General features: G+C 41.1%; 1 protein-coding gene across 1 annotated transcript in view; it reads left to right on the top strand.

Moving 5' to 3' along the window:
* The window catches only part of NTPCR (nucleoside-triphosphatase, cancer-related), a 150,098-nt gene that overhangs the window by 20,343 nt on the left and 113,144 nt on the right, over positions 1 to 16,611 (top strand). The window contains exon 2 of the mRNA XM_082251823.1: positions 16,290 to 16,452. Within this exon, the coding sequence (XP_082107949.1) occupies positions 16,290 to 16,452 (163 nt within the window). The remainder of the gene's footprint in view (positions 1 to 16,289; positions 16,453 to 16,611) is intronic.

The raw sequence follows: 16,611 nt of genomic DNA, 5'->3' as shown, positions 1-16,611 counted from the left end.
TTTGTTGTGTTCTGTTCATTTTCTTGAACTGTTAAAGTTCTTCTAAATGTGCACTGCATGGTGACGTCATCACGATCATGCAGAGTTTTTATTTTTTTGTATTTTTATATTTTTACGTTACCCTTTTTTCAAGCAATATTCTTGACAAAACGGTTTTGCCTAAATAAAGACTTAATATAATGACTAAATCTGTGTCTGTAGTGCTTGTTCAAACCTTAATACCATAAATAATAACATATTCAATTTTTCACTCCAGCAGTAGTATATAATGAGTTTTGAAATTGTAGAGAAACGCCTAAATAACGCATTACAATTTATTTTAGTTGATTAGTTGAAATAATTACAAAATTATTTTAGTTGACTAAAATGTACTGGATATTTTAGTCAACTAAAATGTACTGGAGATTTTAGTAGACTAAAATGTACTGAAGATTTAGTCAACTAAATAAGACTGTGTGCCCTCAAGTCGCCCCAAGTCGCTTGACATAACAAAAGCAATGTTAATCAATCAGTGCCGTCTTAATTGGCACTACTGAAGTCGCTCCGACTTCAGAAAAGGGTCCTATACTACTTTGAGGCGACTTGTGATCCGACTTGTCCCATATACTTCAATGGGAGTCGCCTCCTTATCTTAATTGAAGCGACTTGTTATCAGACTTTCCAGGAAGAAGAAAAAGATTAGCCAGGCATTCCCCACATTGCAGCCATGCCTATATGGTGTATGTGTGTGTATATATATATATATATATATATGTAACGGTATATATATTCCATTATCTCTGCTTGGTCTGTGTGAGTGGCACTGGTGGACACAGATAAGTGGCACTGGTGGACACTGATTTGTGGCACTGATACGTGGCACTGGTGGACACTGATTCGTGGCACTGATACGTGGCACTGGTGGACACTGATTCTTGGCACTGATACGTGGCACTGGTGGACACTGATACGTGGCACTGATATGTGGCACTGATATGTGGCACTGGTGGACACTGATACGTGGCACTGATGGGCACTGATTCGTGGCACTGATACGTGGCACTGGTGGACACTGATATGTGGCAATGATACGTGGCAATGGTGGACACTGATTCGTGGCACTGATATGTGGCACTGGTGGACACTGATTCGTGGCAATGATACGTGATACTGATACGTGGCACTGGTGGACACTGATACGTGGCACTGATTCGTGGCACTGGTGGACACTGATTCGTGGCACTGATACGTGGCACTGGTGGGCACTGATTTGTGGCACTGATATGTGGCACTGGTGGACACTGATTAGTGGCACTGGTGGACACTGATACGTGGCACTGATATGTGGCACTGGTGGACACTGATTTGTGGCACTGATATGTGGTACTTGTGGACACTGATTCGTGGCACTGATATGTGGCACTGGTGGACACTGATTCATGGCATTGGTGGGCAGTGGCACTGGTAGACACTGATACGTGGCACTGGTGGGCAGTGGCACTGGTGGACACATACGTGGCACTGGTGGGCAGTGGCACTGGTGGACACTGATACGTGGCACTGGTGGGCAATGAGGAAATGAGTAAAAAAAAAAAACCGAAAAGGGGAATTAGGTCACAACACATCATATTCTGATTGGCCAAATACAAAGTCTCTGTCATATAAGTCGCGCAAAATAATTCACAAGTCGCGGTAAAGTCGCTGTAAAATCGGTGTAAAAAGTCGCTCCGACATGGGGTGACTTATGGTCGCGGCAGTGTGAACCGGCTCTAAAAGGCCACTTTCAGCCAGAGGTCATGATGATTGGACCCCACCAACCTGAACAACTTAAGATCCATCTCACTGCTCCCATTCACCTCTAAACTTCTAGAACGCCTAGTCTACAACCGTCTTCACTCCTACCTCAGTGAAAATAACCTTCCTGATCCCTTACTGTCTGGCTTTCACCCGCAGCACTCCACAGAAGCTGCCTTACTAAAACTCCTTAATGATTTACTAATTCCAATGGCCACTACTCCATACTCCTATTACTTGACCTCTATGCGGCCTTTGATACTGTTGACCACCCGCTCCTTCTCAAAAAACTCTGTTCCCTTGGCCTCCAAGATTCTGCCCTGGGTCTCCTCCTACCTATCACAGCGCTCCTCCAGTGTTACCTACAACTCTGTCTCTTCCTCTCCATTGCCCCTTTCTGTGGGTGTCCCCTAAGGCTCTGTTCTTGGACCCCCTTCTCTTCTCTATGTACACTTTCTCCCTTGGTCCCTTGATAACCGCACACAGCTTCCAATACATCTTTACGCCGATGACACCAAAATCTATCGGTCTACTCCTCACTTTACTCCTTAAGTCTACTCACACATTACTAACTGACATATCAGCATGGATGTCACACCCTTTCCTTAAACTAAATCTCTCTAAAACTGAGCTGGTAATATTCCCCCCTCCCCATGCCCCCCTCTGCGACTTCTCCATCAAAATCAGTAATGCCACCATCAATCCCTCCCCTCATGGCAGGGTACTAGGTGTAATCCTAGACTCTGACCTATCCTTTCAGCCCCAGATCCAAACGTTGTCAAAAGTGTGTAGAGTTATCTCTCGCCTCGACTATTGCAACTCCCTTCTCATAGGCCTACCTCTCAATAGGCTATCCCCTCTTCGGTCTATCATGAATGCTGCTGCTGCCAGGCTTATCCACCTTACCAACTGCTCAGTGGCTGCCACCCCTCTCGGCCAAACCCTTCACTAGCTCCCGATTGCCCAGCAAATTAAATTCAAAATACCACAACATACAAAGCCATTCACAAATTTGCCCCGAGCTACATTACCAATCTTGTCTCCAAATATCCTCCTCCCATCCTCATCTCCAGGATTTCTCCAAAGCCTCTCCCATCCTCTGGAACGCTCTAACTTAACCTGTCCGGCTAAGTCCTACTCTAGCTTCCTTCAGGCGATCCCTGAAAACTCATCTCTTCAGGGAAGTCTCACTCCTCCAACTAATCTTTTATCACTTCCATCAGCTTATTTCCCAGAGTTACAACCTTTTGAACCACCTGCTCCACCCTTTTAGATTGTAAACTCTTCTGAACAGGGCCGTGGTAATCCTCTTGTATTTTATTGTATTGTAACTGTATTGTCTCTCTTTTGTAGTGTAAAGTGCTGCGTAAATTGTTGGCGCTATATAAATCCTGAATAATAATAATGATAAAGTGGCATAGAACCCAAAACAAAAGATGTACTGTATTTTATTTTATTGCATCTTATCAAACATTAGATGTGGTGGCTACATCAGTTGTCTTTTCTGTGGCTTTTTTCACCTGGTGATCTGGCCAGTAACGCAACTCCTGTATTAGCGAGACACCACTCTAGATGAATGAGCACAGGAAGTTCAGCAGACCGCAGCATTGTCAGTCTGGTGGGAGGGTTAAATGTATTAGCAGATTGTCATTTAGGGGTGTCCTCATTTTTGTTGCCAGCGGTTTAGACATTAACCACTTTAGCCCCAAGCCCATTTTGACACTTTTTGTTTATAAGTTAAAATCAGTATTTTTTGCTAGAAAACGACTTAGAACCCCCAAACATTATATTTATTTTAGCAAAGACTCTGGAGATTAAAATGGTGGCCATTGCAATATTTTTTGTCACGCTGTATTTTTTGCAGCGGTCTTTCAAATGCCATTTTATTGGAAAAATTACTAAAAATCACATTTCACTGCATTTTAAAAAAAAACTAAACAGTAAAGTTAGCCCATTTTTTTGTATATCGTGAAAGATGATGTCAAGCCGAGTAAATAAATACCCAACATGTTACGCTTTAAAAAATTTATAACAGTTACCAGTTTAGAGTTAGTAGCTCTGGCGATCACGGTGATACCTCACATGTGTGGTTTGAACAGCGATTTCATTTGCGGCCCGACTTGCCGTATACATTGTCTATCGTCCGCAAGCTCACGGCGACGGGGAAGGCTGCAATTTTTTTTTCTATTTATTTAATTTTTTTTTTTTTTTTAATTTTTTACACAGGTTTTTTAAAAAAAAAAAAAATCTGATCACTTTTATTGCTGTTACAAACAATGTAAACATCCCTTGTGACAGCAATATGCAGTGACAGGTACTCTTTATGGAGGGATCGGGGTCTAAAGGACCCTAGACCCTTCCACTACACTTCCATGTATTCAAAACGACGAAAACTGCATTTTTTAATGCATTCACTTTTTGAAACTGCCGCCTTTAGCAGCCGAGTAACCCGGAGGTGATGTCATGGACGCCACCTCCGGGTTACATCATCAGAGACCCTTCCGGCTTTGATCGAGACTCCATCCAGCCAGCGGTCTGCCGGCTGGTTGCTCGGGTCTCCCGGTGGTCGGGTCTAAAAAACGGTACCAGGATGATGCCTCTAGCTAGAGGCATCATCCCGATACAACCCCTTAGTCAGCTGACGTAGGTCTACGTCAGTTTGCGTTAAGTGGTTAATGGCTGTGTGTTGAGTTATTTTGAGGGGACAGCAAATTTACACTGTTATACGAGCTGTACACTCACTACTTTACATTGTAGCAAAGTATAATTTCTTCAGTGTTATCACATGAAAAGATATAATAAAATATTTACAAAAATGTTAGGGGTGTACTCACTTTTGTGAGATACTGTAGATACACAAACAAATTGAAGATTTTTCCTTTGGGATAAGGGTTTTACATTAATAAAAACAAGCTGAGGATTTGAAGGACTCCCGACCTGAGATTGCTAAATGGTTTGTCTCATCCATGTATATTAATCCATTCTGCCAGAGAGCTTGTGCTTTTGAAAAACAACAGACTTGCTGGCTGGTTCACCAGATAAAAATAGAAGAAAAATAGCCTAAAGAAAATGAATGCAGCCATCACATCCAAGAATTGGTAAACTACAATATAATGTTTGCTTTTGGGTTTAAAACTGCTTTAACCAAATACAGTATGTTACAGTATGTTCACACAATAAATTCTGTAAATTTTCACTTCAGTTATCCAATTATGTTCAGATGAAATTACGTAAACAGGGATTTTTCTTTTTACGTAATTGGATAATTGAAGTGAATCTTCACACAATGTATTGAGACAAGATCCTTTAATAAATCATCCTCATTGATTAGCATGACTCAAACTGAATAAATGAAATGCTAAACAACTGTGTAGAGGGAGAAGAACTGAGATAGGGTAAACAGTACTAAAAAAGCTATAAGGTAAATAGATTATTCTTCAAATCTCACATTGTGGCAAGTCATTTTGTATGATTATGATCTCTGGCAAACAGAAATTTTGCAGTAGACGGGTGCTTTCAGGTGTGTTGTCATATCTCTTCTGCTAAACCATAAACAGGCAGGTTGGGACTGACAATGTGGTCAGTCTTGGGGGTGCAGCAGCTGAGAAAAACTTTAAACTTTCTTCCATTAGAATCCAAATGTCTTATTACTGCTATCAGCTTAGAACTGTCAGCATCTATGAAGGAAAACACAATGACTGGAATGAAGACAAATAGCAGCAGGTGCTCTGTATTTGATTACTTAAATTTGAAATATTGGGTTCTAATAGAAGGCATTGTGTATGCTGAATGGTTGGAAAACATACATATATGAATTTAGAGAACAGTAATGCATAGTGGAGTTTTCTTTAGTTTTAGGATGAATTCCTGAAATTTATGTTAATGATTTAATCGAAATGATGACATCTTTATTGCTGAGTAGTACAGACAGATTTTGGACCATAAAGGAACTGTCTGATCAGCTCTAATGTCGTTCCTAAAGAGCTGTGCAATGTAAAAAAAAGGACAGGGAAACATTCAACGCTCACAGACCCCCGATCTCAACATCATGGCAATCTGAGAAAGCTTGCAGATATAGAAGTAGGTAAATCAGCCACAGTCTTTGGTGGAACTGTGTAAAAATGCTTAGGGAACAAATGCCTGGTTATAGTGATTGTAAATAATCACCTTATAAAACAACCCATTCAGTTTAAAATCAAAATGAAAGACAAAACATTTGTGTATAGATAACTTTTTTCTCCCCTTCTTTATAAGTAATCACATTCCTTCTGTTCTCGGCTGCATAAGAGCTAGGAGAGGAGAAATAGCAGCACGCTGAGCTTCCCAGTGACTGGCTGTCCAGGATTAGGTGTGTCAGGACAAGTCTGATCATTGGAAGAGAGCATGCTAAATTCCCAGCATAGCTAGACAACTGACCAAGTTATGCCCTTCTGCTTAGTGGGGTCAGTTTTTATTAGGAAAGCAGAGGGGCTGGCACCATGGATTTCCCACAAAGGAAGCAATACGAAGGGAACAGGTACACGTTTCCGTACATGGTACTGAAGGCACATATCAGAAATATGAAATGTTGAGTTTACATACTCCTTTAAATGCAAAGGATGTTTACAACAAATATTGAGTTAAAGTAGAACTAAAGGCAAAACTTTTTTCTTTTTCATTTTGGGTAGAGTAAGGGAGGGCTGTCTGTCTCCCATTGGGAAATTTCCTTTCACTTTTGCTGGGTTATGAGCTTGTACCTTCACTGGCAAAGATTTTGAGGACATACCCCCTTGGGAGCCCTCCCCTATAACCCTACCCCACTCCATGACTGTAACTGATCAACTGGGTACCTCCGTTGACGGATGCTCTTAGTGCTTCCCGAGGGCTCCAAGCACTCCACCAGACACCATAACCACCATAGACCCTACGAACCGCTGCAGCTTGGTTGGGCTCTCGCCGTCTCCTACCCACCCTGGATCTATGACAAGGCTTCAGGTTCCAGTGGGTGAATCTCTTTCCCCAGAGAGTGCAGCAAGAAAAGGAACAGGAACAAGCTCTTACAAGAGCTTAGTGATGATTCAAGGGAGTATGAAGAGCATAGCAATCCCTTGTAGCAGATTCCACCAATAAGAGATAGGACTCTAGATTGAGGGTGAAGTCGAACTCAAACTGTTTATTCTAATACATGCACAAAGAGATATACACTGTGGGACAATCCCCCCTCCCCCTTAGCAGCCAATCCACATACACATATACATCCCATAATAGGTTTATCTTAAGGCAGACAGAAACAATAGAACAATGGAATACAGCCACTTACCAATAACAAACTCCACCCCATCTCACTATCTAGCAAGGGTCTGTGAGACACTCCTGCACTATTCTAGCAATCTGAAAAGTCAAACCATTCATCTTCATACATTTCCTGAGAGATATTGCTGACAAATATTACTGTCCCGTCTGAAGCCATGCAAACCATTCTCTCAGCATCCCCCAAGTATGTCCCTCACTCCCAGTGACGGTGAACACCGTCACAATGACCCCTCTTTTTTTGCTAGTATCCTAAGATGATACACCTTTACCCTAATGGAGAACTCGCTCTTAGTCTAACTACGTTTAATATTTTATCTTCAAATTATTAAATCATTTCTTCAGTCAATTCTTTGCTGTCTTCTGATACAACAATAGAATCAGTGTATCCAGATTAGGGCAACCTCAGTGAAACCTTGGGAGTGGTACCTGGACCCTATGTCGTGGGGATAGCCTGAAACTTTTCTTTGGGCACTGGAACCTGTGTGAGCACACACCTCCGCATTTTACGCTATGCGTGTAGTAAGTTGCAGGGTGCTTTCCCTATGGAGCCCAGACCCTGAAGACTGAAGCTTGGACTCTATATAGCAGGGGTCTTCAAATTATGGCCCTGCAGTTGTTCAGGAACTAAGATTTCCATCATGTCTAGTTATGTCTGTGAATGTCAGAGTTTTAAAATGCCTCATTGGATGTGTAGTTCCGCAACAGCTAGAGGGCCGTAGTTTGAGGATTCCTGCTATATAGGGACCAGCGTTGTGGACAAGTAAGGCAGGGCTACCCTGTATCTTTGACCATTGAATTACCGGGGCTATGTTTGGAATGTATTAACTTTACAGTGTAAACTTGTCAAATTTGATGTTAACATTTAACCACTCACAGCTTAGCTTCCTGTGGATGAACAGGTTTACTGCCACTTTCGCCTAGAGGTGCTTCCTCTTGCCCTTTTGCCTTAATGACTTTGCTACACCCGGGTTGCCGCGTATCCTTCTTGGACATACTTACCTTATATTCTATACCTGTAGCTATGGCTAAAACCAGGTGCAATGGATAATGGCAAAAGATGAACAGTTGCTCTGCCAAAGGTCCACACGACACTCAACCTCAGTTTTGACAATGCTTCCCTTGCACTTGAGCAGCACCTGATTTTAACACTGATCTCTGAAGCTCATGCTAGTTCTATTTCATACATTCAATAAGCTGTCTACCTGACTAACCAGATTTGTATATAACTGTGTCACAGTTCTTTGGACAAATAATTGTTTAAATACAGCTATCGCTGTTCAAAGCTCCAAAATACTAGGCTACTTCTCCAGTTCCACTGTCTCTACCTAAATTGGATCCTAATATTCCCGGCCTAGCAGAGACATGGAAGGGAATGAAGAGGACCTGAAGGCGGGGTTAGAGGAGGATGAGGGACATTACTCACCCCCAAACTCCTATACATTTGAAGTTGCTACTTCATGCAATATGTTTGCCAATGTGGATATGCTAATTTCTCCTATGGTAAAAAAAAAAAAAAAAAAGGCACGGTCGCACCTGAACCTCCTCCACCATCTTGACATGCCGTTTGAAAAGATTTTCATGCATTACCAGGTTCTATGCAATGGAAAAAGAGTTCACTAAAAAGTGGTCTTTTCTAGTAGTTGAACCTGCCATCTCGGTCTTAAACATCTCATTTTACCAATTGAAGATTGTCCTTTATTCAGCGATTCTGCAGATATAATGTTTGAGACACTCTAAAAAGCTGTCTTTTGCAGGCATAGCTCTGTAACCAGCAATCGCTGTGATTTCTGTCTAACTGCAGCCAACTGGACTAGGGCAGCAAACAACCAATTCCTCCCAAAGCCCTCTTCCCAATGAAGAGGCACCCTCACTCTTAAGTGGGGGGACATTTGTTACAGTTTGTTTCCAGGTCACGAACATCCCAGAAATGGGTTCAATTGGTGGTTTTATGACTTACAATTGTATGTCATATATTTACTGTGGATAGGGAACTATACTGCAATAAGGAGTTGTTTATATTTTTCTGACATAGACGTATGTTGATTTTAAATGTTTTTATGGACTAACAGCCAGCTTTGTTGCGTGGCTGGATAATAAATATATACTAGAATAAACCTTGATGTTTTTATATTTATCTGTCTGATCTCTTGGATGAGTAGTCCCCTTAAAAGTCCCACCAAGCCTTTGTGACAGTCAATTACTTTTTGTTCCTCGTTTCTGGGATGCGATGCAGGATTGTCTAGTACTCTTTCTGTGAAACTTATTTGATCCTTGCTTTTTAATTTTTTTTACATGTATTTTTTTTGAATGCTGTGATTGACACGTTTGCACTCAGTGTGTACAGTTTGCTGATTGGTTATTATAAAAATGTGGAGTATGCTGCGCACATCAACAATTAAAAGTTTAAAATTCAAAATGGGATAAATGAATGAGCTGCCAACACTTGATCCATGAATTAGAACAACAGATCCTTTAAGAAATTAAAAACAAATAGGTGTAGCGCTTGCAATGAAAATATGTTGAGAGAACTACAAAGTCCTTGTAGACAGACAGTCCAAAAGCCAAATCTGTAAATTGTAAAAATTCCAGGTAGGAAAGGACAGGGTGCTCCTAAGGACACTCCAAAACTCCAATCACCATGTGCAGGGAGAACTACCACCAAGGTATAAATTGGCCTCTTACCGCAATAATTTGACCCCCATGACAGAGATCAAAGTTAGACTGTTATAAACTCCACTTGCTAGTCCAGTGTCAGCACACTCACTGACCGCTTCCACTTCCAAACAGATGGTATCACATGCAAAGGAAGGAAACGGCTACCATAGTGTAACACTGTATAACCAGCTTTATTGAACACAAAATCACAAGTGGCAACTCACATTTGGCTGTAAAATTTCAGGCGTGTATGGACCGGAGCGTCCCTGAAGATCGTTTCCTGCCGAGAAAATGGCCGCCGCGTCTCCCTCGTGGACTCAGCGTGACGCACCGCAGGCTCCTCCTACGCGTTTCGTCAGAGACGTCGTCAGGGGGTGTGGCCTGTGGTGAACGTCCGTCATTTATACGCTGAGAAAGAGGGATGGGCAAGGCAATGGGCAGGTCCCGAACCCCGGAAGTAAAGCACATTAGGTGCAGACGACCGGAACGGGAATTATGCAATGAGGATATCCGGACTTGGGATGCGGTTCACATGCGTGTCAATGCACGGAACCGGACATAAGCCGAATAGCAAATTAGATATCAATTCACACTAAGGATATCCGGACATAAAATTCGGTCCACATGCGTATCAACGCGCGGAACCAGACATACGCCGAATATCATATTAAGTGTCAATCAAGACAAGCATTAATAATCCATATAAACTTAATGTAGAATTGATCTAATATCAATAGAAACAAAAAGATTAAGCCCAAAAGAGCTAATTACGCCAGTAAATAGGGATGGTCACAATGAGCCACAGGAAAGACCGGCGCCATCCCCCGGCAGAATTCAAAAACCAGGGAACTCCGACCACACCGCAAAATAAAACATTATATAAAACATATTCAATGTTAACAATAAAATTACATGAATGCAATGAATAAAACATGATAAAAAGGGCTCTCAAGAAAAGTTAAATGTAAGCACATAACCTCATATATAATGTACTAGATGGTAATCAAAATATGTGCAATATGACTCTCAACCAAAATTCATGAATTATTGATGAAGGAATTGATGTCCCAATCAATATTAAGCCCGTGGGGGGCGTAAGATTTAAGCCGGTAAATCCAACTTAGAGACCCCTCTCGTCAGATTACTGCCCCTCCAATCCCCCGGGAATTTATCGATCCCCATAAACATAGTGCCACTCGGGTCACTATTATGGCACAGGGCATAATGTCTCGACACGCTATGTTTGGGAAAAGCTTTAATAATATTGGCCACATGCTCGTTTAGCCGTACATGCAGCTTGCGTATCGTGCGGCCCACGTATTCCAAACCGCACTGACAACGTAAAAGATACACAACATAGCGTGTAGAACATGTGATGAATGGTTTGATCTTATACTCCTGCTGTGTGCCGTTAGAACGGAAAGATTCAACTCTTCTCGATCTACAGGTATTGATCTTACAGATTGGACACTTCCTGCATGGATAAAAGCCCCCTCTTTGCTGAAAAAAGGAAACTGTCCTTGGGGGGTCAACAATATTTGGAGCAATCTGAAGTCGGAGTGGAGGTACACCTCTGAAAATGACTTTTGGTGTTTCCTGTAGGATCGGTCCCAAAACACTGTCATTTTTCAAAATATGCCAGTGTTTCTGGATAATTTTCCTCACTGAGAAATGCTGAAAAGAGTAGGAGGAAAAAAACGCATGTTGGAAATCATCATTCATTGTGCGTACTCGAGGTTGTAAAAGCTCTTCTCTATTACGATTGTCAGCCTTTACAAGAGCTTGCTCGAGCTCCTCCTCTCTATAGCCTTTCTCCAAAAACTTTGACTTCAACATAGCAGATTCACGCAGAAAGTCAGACCTGTTGGAACAATTCCTCTTCAATCTGAGGAATTGACTGACAGGAACGGATTTAAGCCACGATGCATGGTGGCAACTAGATGTATGTACTAGATTGGTTATTACCTGGCAACTGTACGCAATGAGTGAACGCCTATTCTCAACCCCTCTATGTTTGCCTGTCTGGTTAAAGACTTCTGCTGCTATATTATACACAATGGCATATGTCCTGTAACCAACTCAGGCCTGCCACTTGTCCTTTTTATTTATTTTTTTTCAATTAATTTTTATTTGATTTTCACAAAAGGAGAACAAACATATACCAAACATAATAAATAAAAAAAGGAGAAAAAAAAATATATATAACAAGAAAAAAAAAAAGGAAACATATAAATATGTTAGTAGATTACACTAGATTATAACATTATATCTGGCTAAAACAAGAAACGTAAAGATTCAATACTATATACGTTCAAAACCTAGGAGAATACCTGGCAAATACCTAGGAAATACCCAGGAAGTACCTAGGGAATACCTAGGGAAATACCATCATGCCTTGAGTCACGCCATAAACTGGCGTTAGTATTCCATTAGACACTATGAAAATAGGGGCTTTGTTGCCATAGGAGCCAAGCACTATGAAATTTGTTGCTACGGAACACAGAATAGGCATATGCCTTTTCCAAAGAAAAGTGTTGGTTAACTAAACTTATTACCTCTATATGGGAAGGGGCTATAGGTTGTTTCCAACATCTAGCGATAACCGTTTTGGCTGCTATCAGTATATGTATAAACACCGTTCTGATATCAAATGGTATATTTCAATACCCAAAAATAGTAGCGCTATTGCGGGTTCGGGTTTGATCAATATACCCGAAACTTCAGAAAGTATTTCAAAGATTTTCCTCCAAAAACTAATGAGGCCTTTACAGGACCAGAATATATGAAAAATTGTGCCAGTTTGGTCGCACTTACGCCAACACAATGAATCATATTTAGGGTATATTGTGGACAGGCGATAGGGGGTCAGATACCATCTAGTGATTATTTTCTGAAATTGTTCCCAATGTGTAACACATTGTGTTGCTTTATAAGACATGCGTATCGCCCATCTCCATTGCTCCTTGGAGAAGGACGAACCGAGGTCTCTTTCCCATTTCATCATATAGGATGATTTAACAAGGGTAAGTTTCTGCTGTAATTGATTGTAAAATAGCGATATCCCTTTAAGCTTGGAATTTGGATCTGTAAGATATTTCCAAAGTGGTTGAGGAATTTCAAGTTTAGGGAGTGGGTGTTTAGATATGAAGCTCACTATGCTAATATAAGCAAAGACAGCCTGGTGGGTGAGCGAATATTCTCGTTGGAGAGCTGCAAAAGATTTAATAATGTTATGTTGATACAATTGCATGACTGTGTCAATACCTGCTGCCACCAATTTATTAATGTGAACACAAGGAAGCAAAATGCTCATTGTTGATAGGGGTATGGGGACTGATATATTATTTTGCTGTGGTTGTGTCTGTAATTGGGCGGTTAGGTAACGCCAAGACTGTAAAGAAGCTCTTATTGTTAGCGGAAGGGTCTGAATTGTTATAGGTTTCCACATGTCTGCCAAAAGTAATGTGTATAGATTTTGTGAGTTAGATAGTGCGGCTTCTATCGGAAGCCACGGGAGAGATACTTTATGGGTTCTATGGGTAAACCAATACTGTAGAGGAGCCAGACGAGATGCATGGTAATAGTCCTCAAGGCTTGGTAGTCCCAGCCCACCAACTGATTTATGACGTATCATATGTAAATATGCGCATCTTGCTCGTTTCCCCTGCCAAACAAAGGTGCGCAGGAGTTTGTTGAGTGAATTAATATAGTGTTTAGGAATGTGAATCGGAAGAGCGCGAAAAATGTATAGAATCTTAGGGAGGCACGTCATTTTAAATGCAGCTATTCTTCCAGCCCAAGATAATTCTGTCTTCTTTAATTTATTAGTGTCATTGGAAATAGAGGTTAACAATGATCGCATATTGAATGTCTGTAGCCCTGAGGTCGGAAACGTCAAAACTATACCCAGATATTTCAAAACTTGGGGGGTCCATGTGTAGGGTAGCTTTTGCTTAAGTTGAGTAAGTGCGTGGCCCTGTATTCCCATATTTAAGATGACTGATTTATCAAAGTTAACCTTATAGTAGGAAATATTGCTAAATGTTTGCAAAATATCATGGACAGCAGGTAGAGACACAGTGGGGTTTGTCAAACTCAAAATTATATCATCAGCAAAAAGCGTGATGGTATGTTGTAAGTGCTGAAATTTAAAGCCGGAAACTCTAGAGTTTTGTCTTATTGTTTCCGCCAAGGGTTCAATCAATAGATTAAATATCAGGGGGGAGAGTGGGCAACCCTGACGCGTGCCATTTAGTATTGGAAAAGTTTTAGATAGGGTGCCCGCTGAGAGCACTCTAGCGGTTGGGGAGGTGTATAAACTCATAATAGACGAGAAAATCGGTCCAGTGAAACCAAACTTTTCCAATACTGCACTCATATACCCCCAATGGACACGATCAAACGCCTTCTCTGCATCTATGGATAAGAGCAGAGAAGGCGTTTTAGTGCGCTCGGCCTGATGGAGCAGATTGATGACTCTCCTTGTGGCGTCAGGGGCCTGTCTCCCCTTAACGAACCCCATCTGGTCCTCCTTTATCAAGGTAGGCAAAATTAATGCGATCCTATTAGCTATAAGTTTAGCGTATAGCTTAATATCGTTGTTCAGGAGAGATATCGGCCTGTAGCTAGCGGGATCAGTAGGAGATTTACCCACTTTGGGGATTGTAACGATATTAGCCTGTAACATTTCAGTGGGTAATGTACCCAACTTAACCGTGTTTGAAAAAAGGTTCAAAAGATGGGGTGCAAGTTGCTCTTGCATGGACCTGAGATATTCATTTGTGAATCCATCAGGGCCTGGAGACTTATTTAAAGGCATAGTTGCAAGTGTATCCATCAGTTCTTTAATAGTGAATGGTCTATTTAGTTGTGTTAGTGTATCAGTCGTCAAGGTCGGAAAATTAAGGTTATGTAGGAAATCACGAATGGATGCGTCTGTTGGTTGAGGGGTGTTTTTGTCCAACTTAAGACTATATAAAGTGCTGTAGTAATCAGCGAACGCATCCGCTATTTCTTGTGGATGTAAATGTTTGTTACCCGTATGTGGATGCACAATGCCTTCAATCCTCGTTTTAGCTCTCTTCGTCTTAATCCTAGATGACAAAAATTTACCTGCTTTATTATGTGCAGAGTAATACTGCATATGGAGATGTGCTAGCATGTTTTCGTGACGTTCCAACAAAAGTCTTCTAAGGTCAGTACGAAGGGAACCCAGTCTAGAAACATTGGATGGAGAAGGGGACTTTTTATTCGCAGTATCCAAAACTTGGATCTCGCGAATAAGATCTTCCATTTTGCGATTGAATCTCCTCTTCAGCTTAACCCCCAACTGAATGAGGAGTCCCCTCGCAAAGGCCTTATGTGTAATCCACAGCATAGCCGGGTCTATATCCGGAGTATTATTGATAGAAAAAAATTCTTCCAGCTGAGCTTTCAGAGATTTAAGGGACTCTGGATCTGATAAGATAGAATTATTACATCGCCACAGAAATGTAGTATGGGAAACAGGGCGGTGGGACAATGACATGTGAATTGCGGCATGGTCTGACTATGTTATTGGAGAAATAGATGTATGAGTGACATACGATAGTGTTTGTATGTCAACTAAAAACATGTCAATTCTACTGTAGGAGTTATGGCTCACGGAGAAGTAGGAATAATCCCTCTCCTCCGCGTGCTGATAACGCCACACATCATGGAGCCCCTCAGAATGGATAAATGTAGCTAACAAAGGAGCCGAAGATCTTCTTTTAGAGGAAGTGTCCATATCGTGATTTGCCACCATATTGAAGTCTCCGCAGACAATTAATCTCCCTGATTTAAGTTTATTAATTTTTACCCACAGTTTGCGGAAAAACCTCATTTGATGCGTGTTGGGGGCGTACACATTTACTATAGTGTATAGGCAGTTATCAATAGTGCAATTAAGTATAATGTAACGACCTTCTGTATCCGACACCACCCTATTGGAGGTGAAGGACACTGAATCTCTAATTGCCACCAAAACTCCTCTTTTTTCCCCTCCTCTCTCCTCTCTTGTCCTTTTTATACTGCTTGCCACATTGTACATGCTGACCATTCCTTTATACTGATCTTTGCCTGGTACCTGGTGCATGCCTGCTGTCTTCAATTTTTATTTACACACTGACCATTCCTTTTTACTGACCCTTACCTGGTATCTGGTTCACATCTCCTTTGTAACTAAACATGTAGGCTATTTTTTTCATAGCTTTATAAAAGGACAACTTATAGTTGTATTGTATGATGGTAATATTTTTTTATTTATTTTTTTCAATATGCATACTTTTTATCACAATGGATCCTCACACTGTATATATATCTCCCATCCTCCAGAACACACCAGCCAGCGCTCGCAGCCATTGGTTTTCCAGCATGCCCGTTCAACAGAAACCGGCCTTTCGGCCAGCTTCTAACAGACTGGTGTACACACGGGCCCTTGTGTACCAGGCTTCAGTGTTGCGTTAGTTGTGATTGTGTGTGTGTGTAGATGCTTAGATATTCTAACCTCAGACTATTCATAAATATTTGTACTTCTTTTATTTTTGAAGGAGTTGGAAAAACCACCTTAATCCACAGAGCCTCTGAAGCTTTAAAGTCATCTGGTACCCCCATTGATGGCTTTTACACAGAAGAAGTTCGACAAGGAGGCAGGAGAATAGGATTTGATGTTGTTACTTTATCTGGAAAACATGGAATTTTGTCAAGAATCGGGTATGTTTTATTAAAACTGTAGTTGTAGCTGTAAGATCTTTGTACTCTCAACCTTAATGTTAGATTGAATTAATGAAAGGAATTGTTTTATGTGTTATAAAAAAGGGATTTCTCTCTGTATAAGCAAAAAAACAAAACAAAGGTAGAGCGCATCTAAGA

The sequence above is a fragment of the Pelophylax lessonae genome (genome assembly GCF_965119305.1).
Source record: "Pelophylax lessonae genome assembly, chromosome: 3".
Classification (NCBI taxonomy): Eukaryota; Metazoa; Chordata; class Amphibia; order Anura; family Ranidae; genus Pelophylax; species Pelophylax lessonae.
Note: the sequence above shows the minus strand (reverse complement) of the source record. Positions and strands in the feature narration are given on the sequence as shown.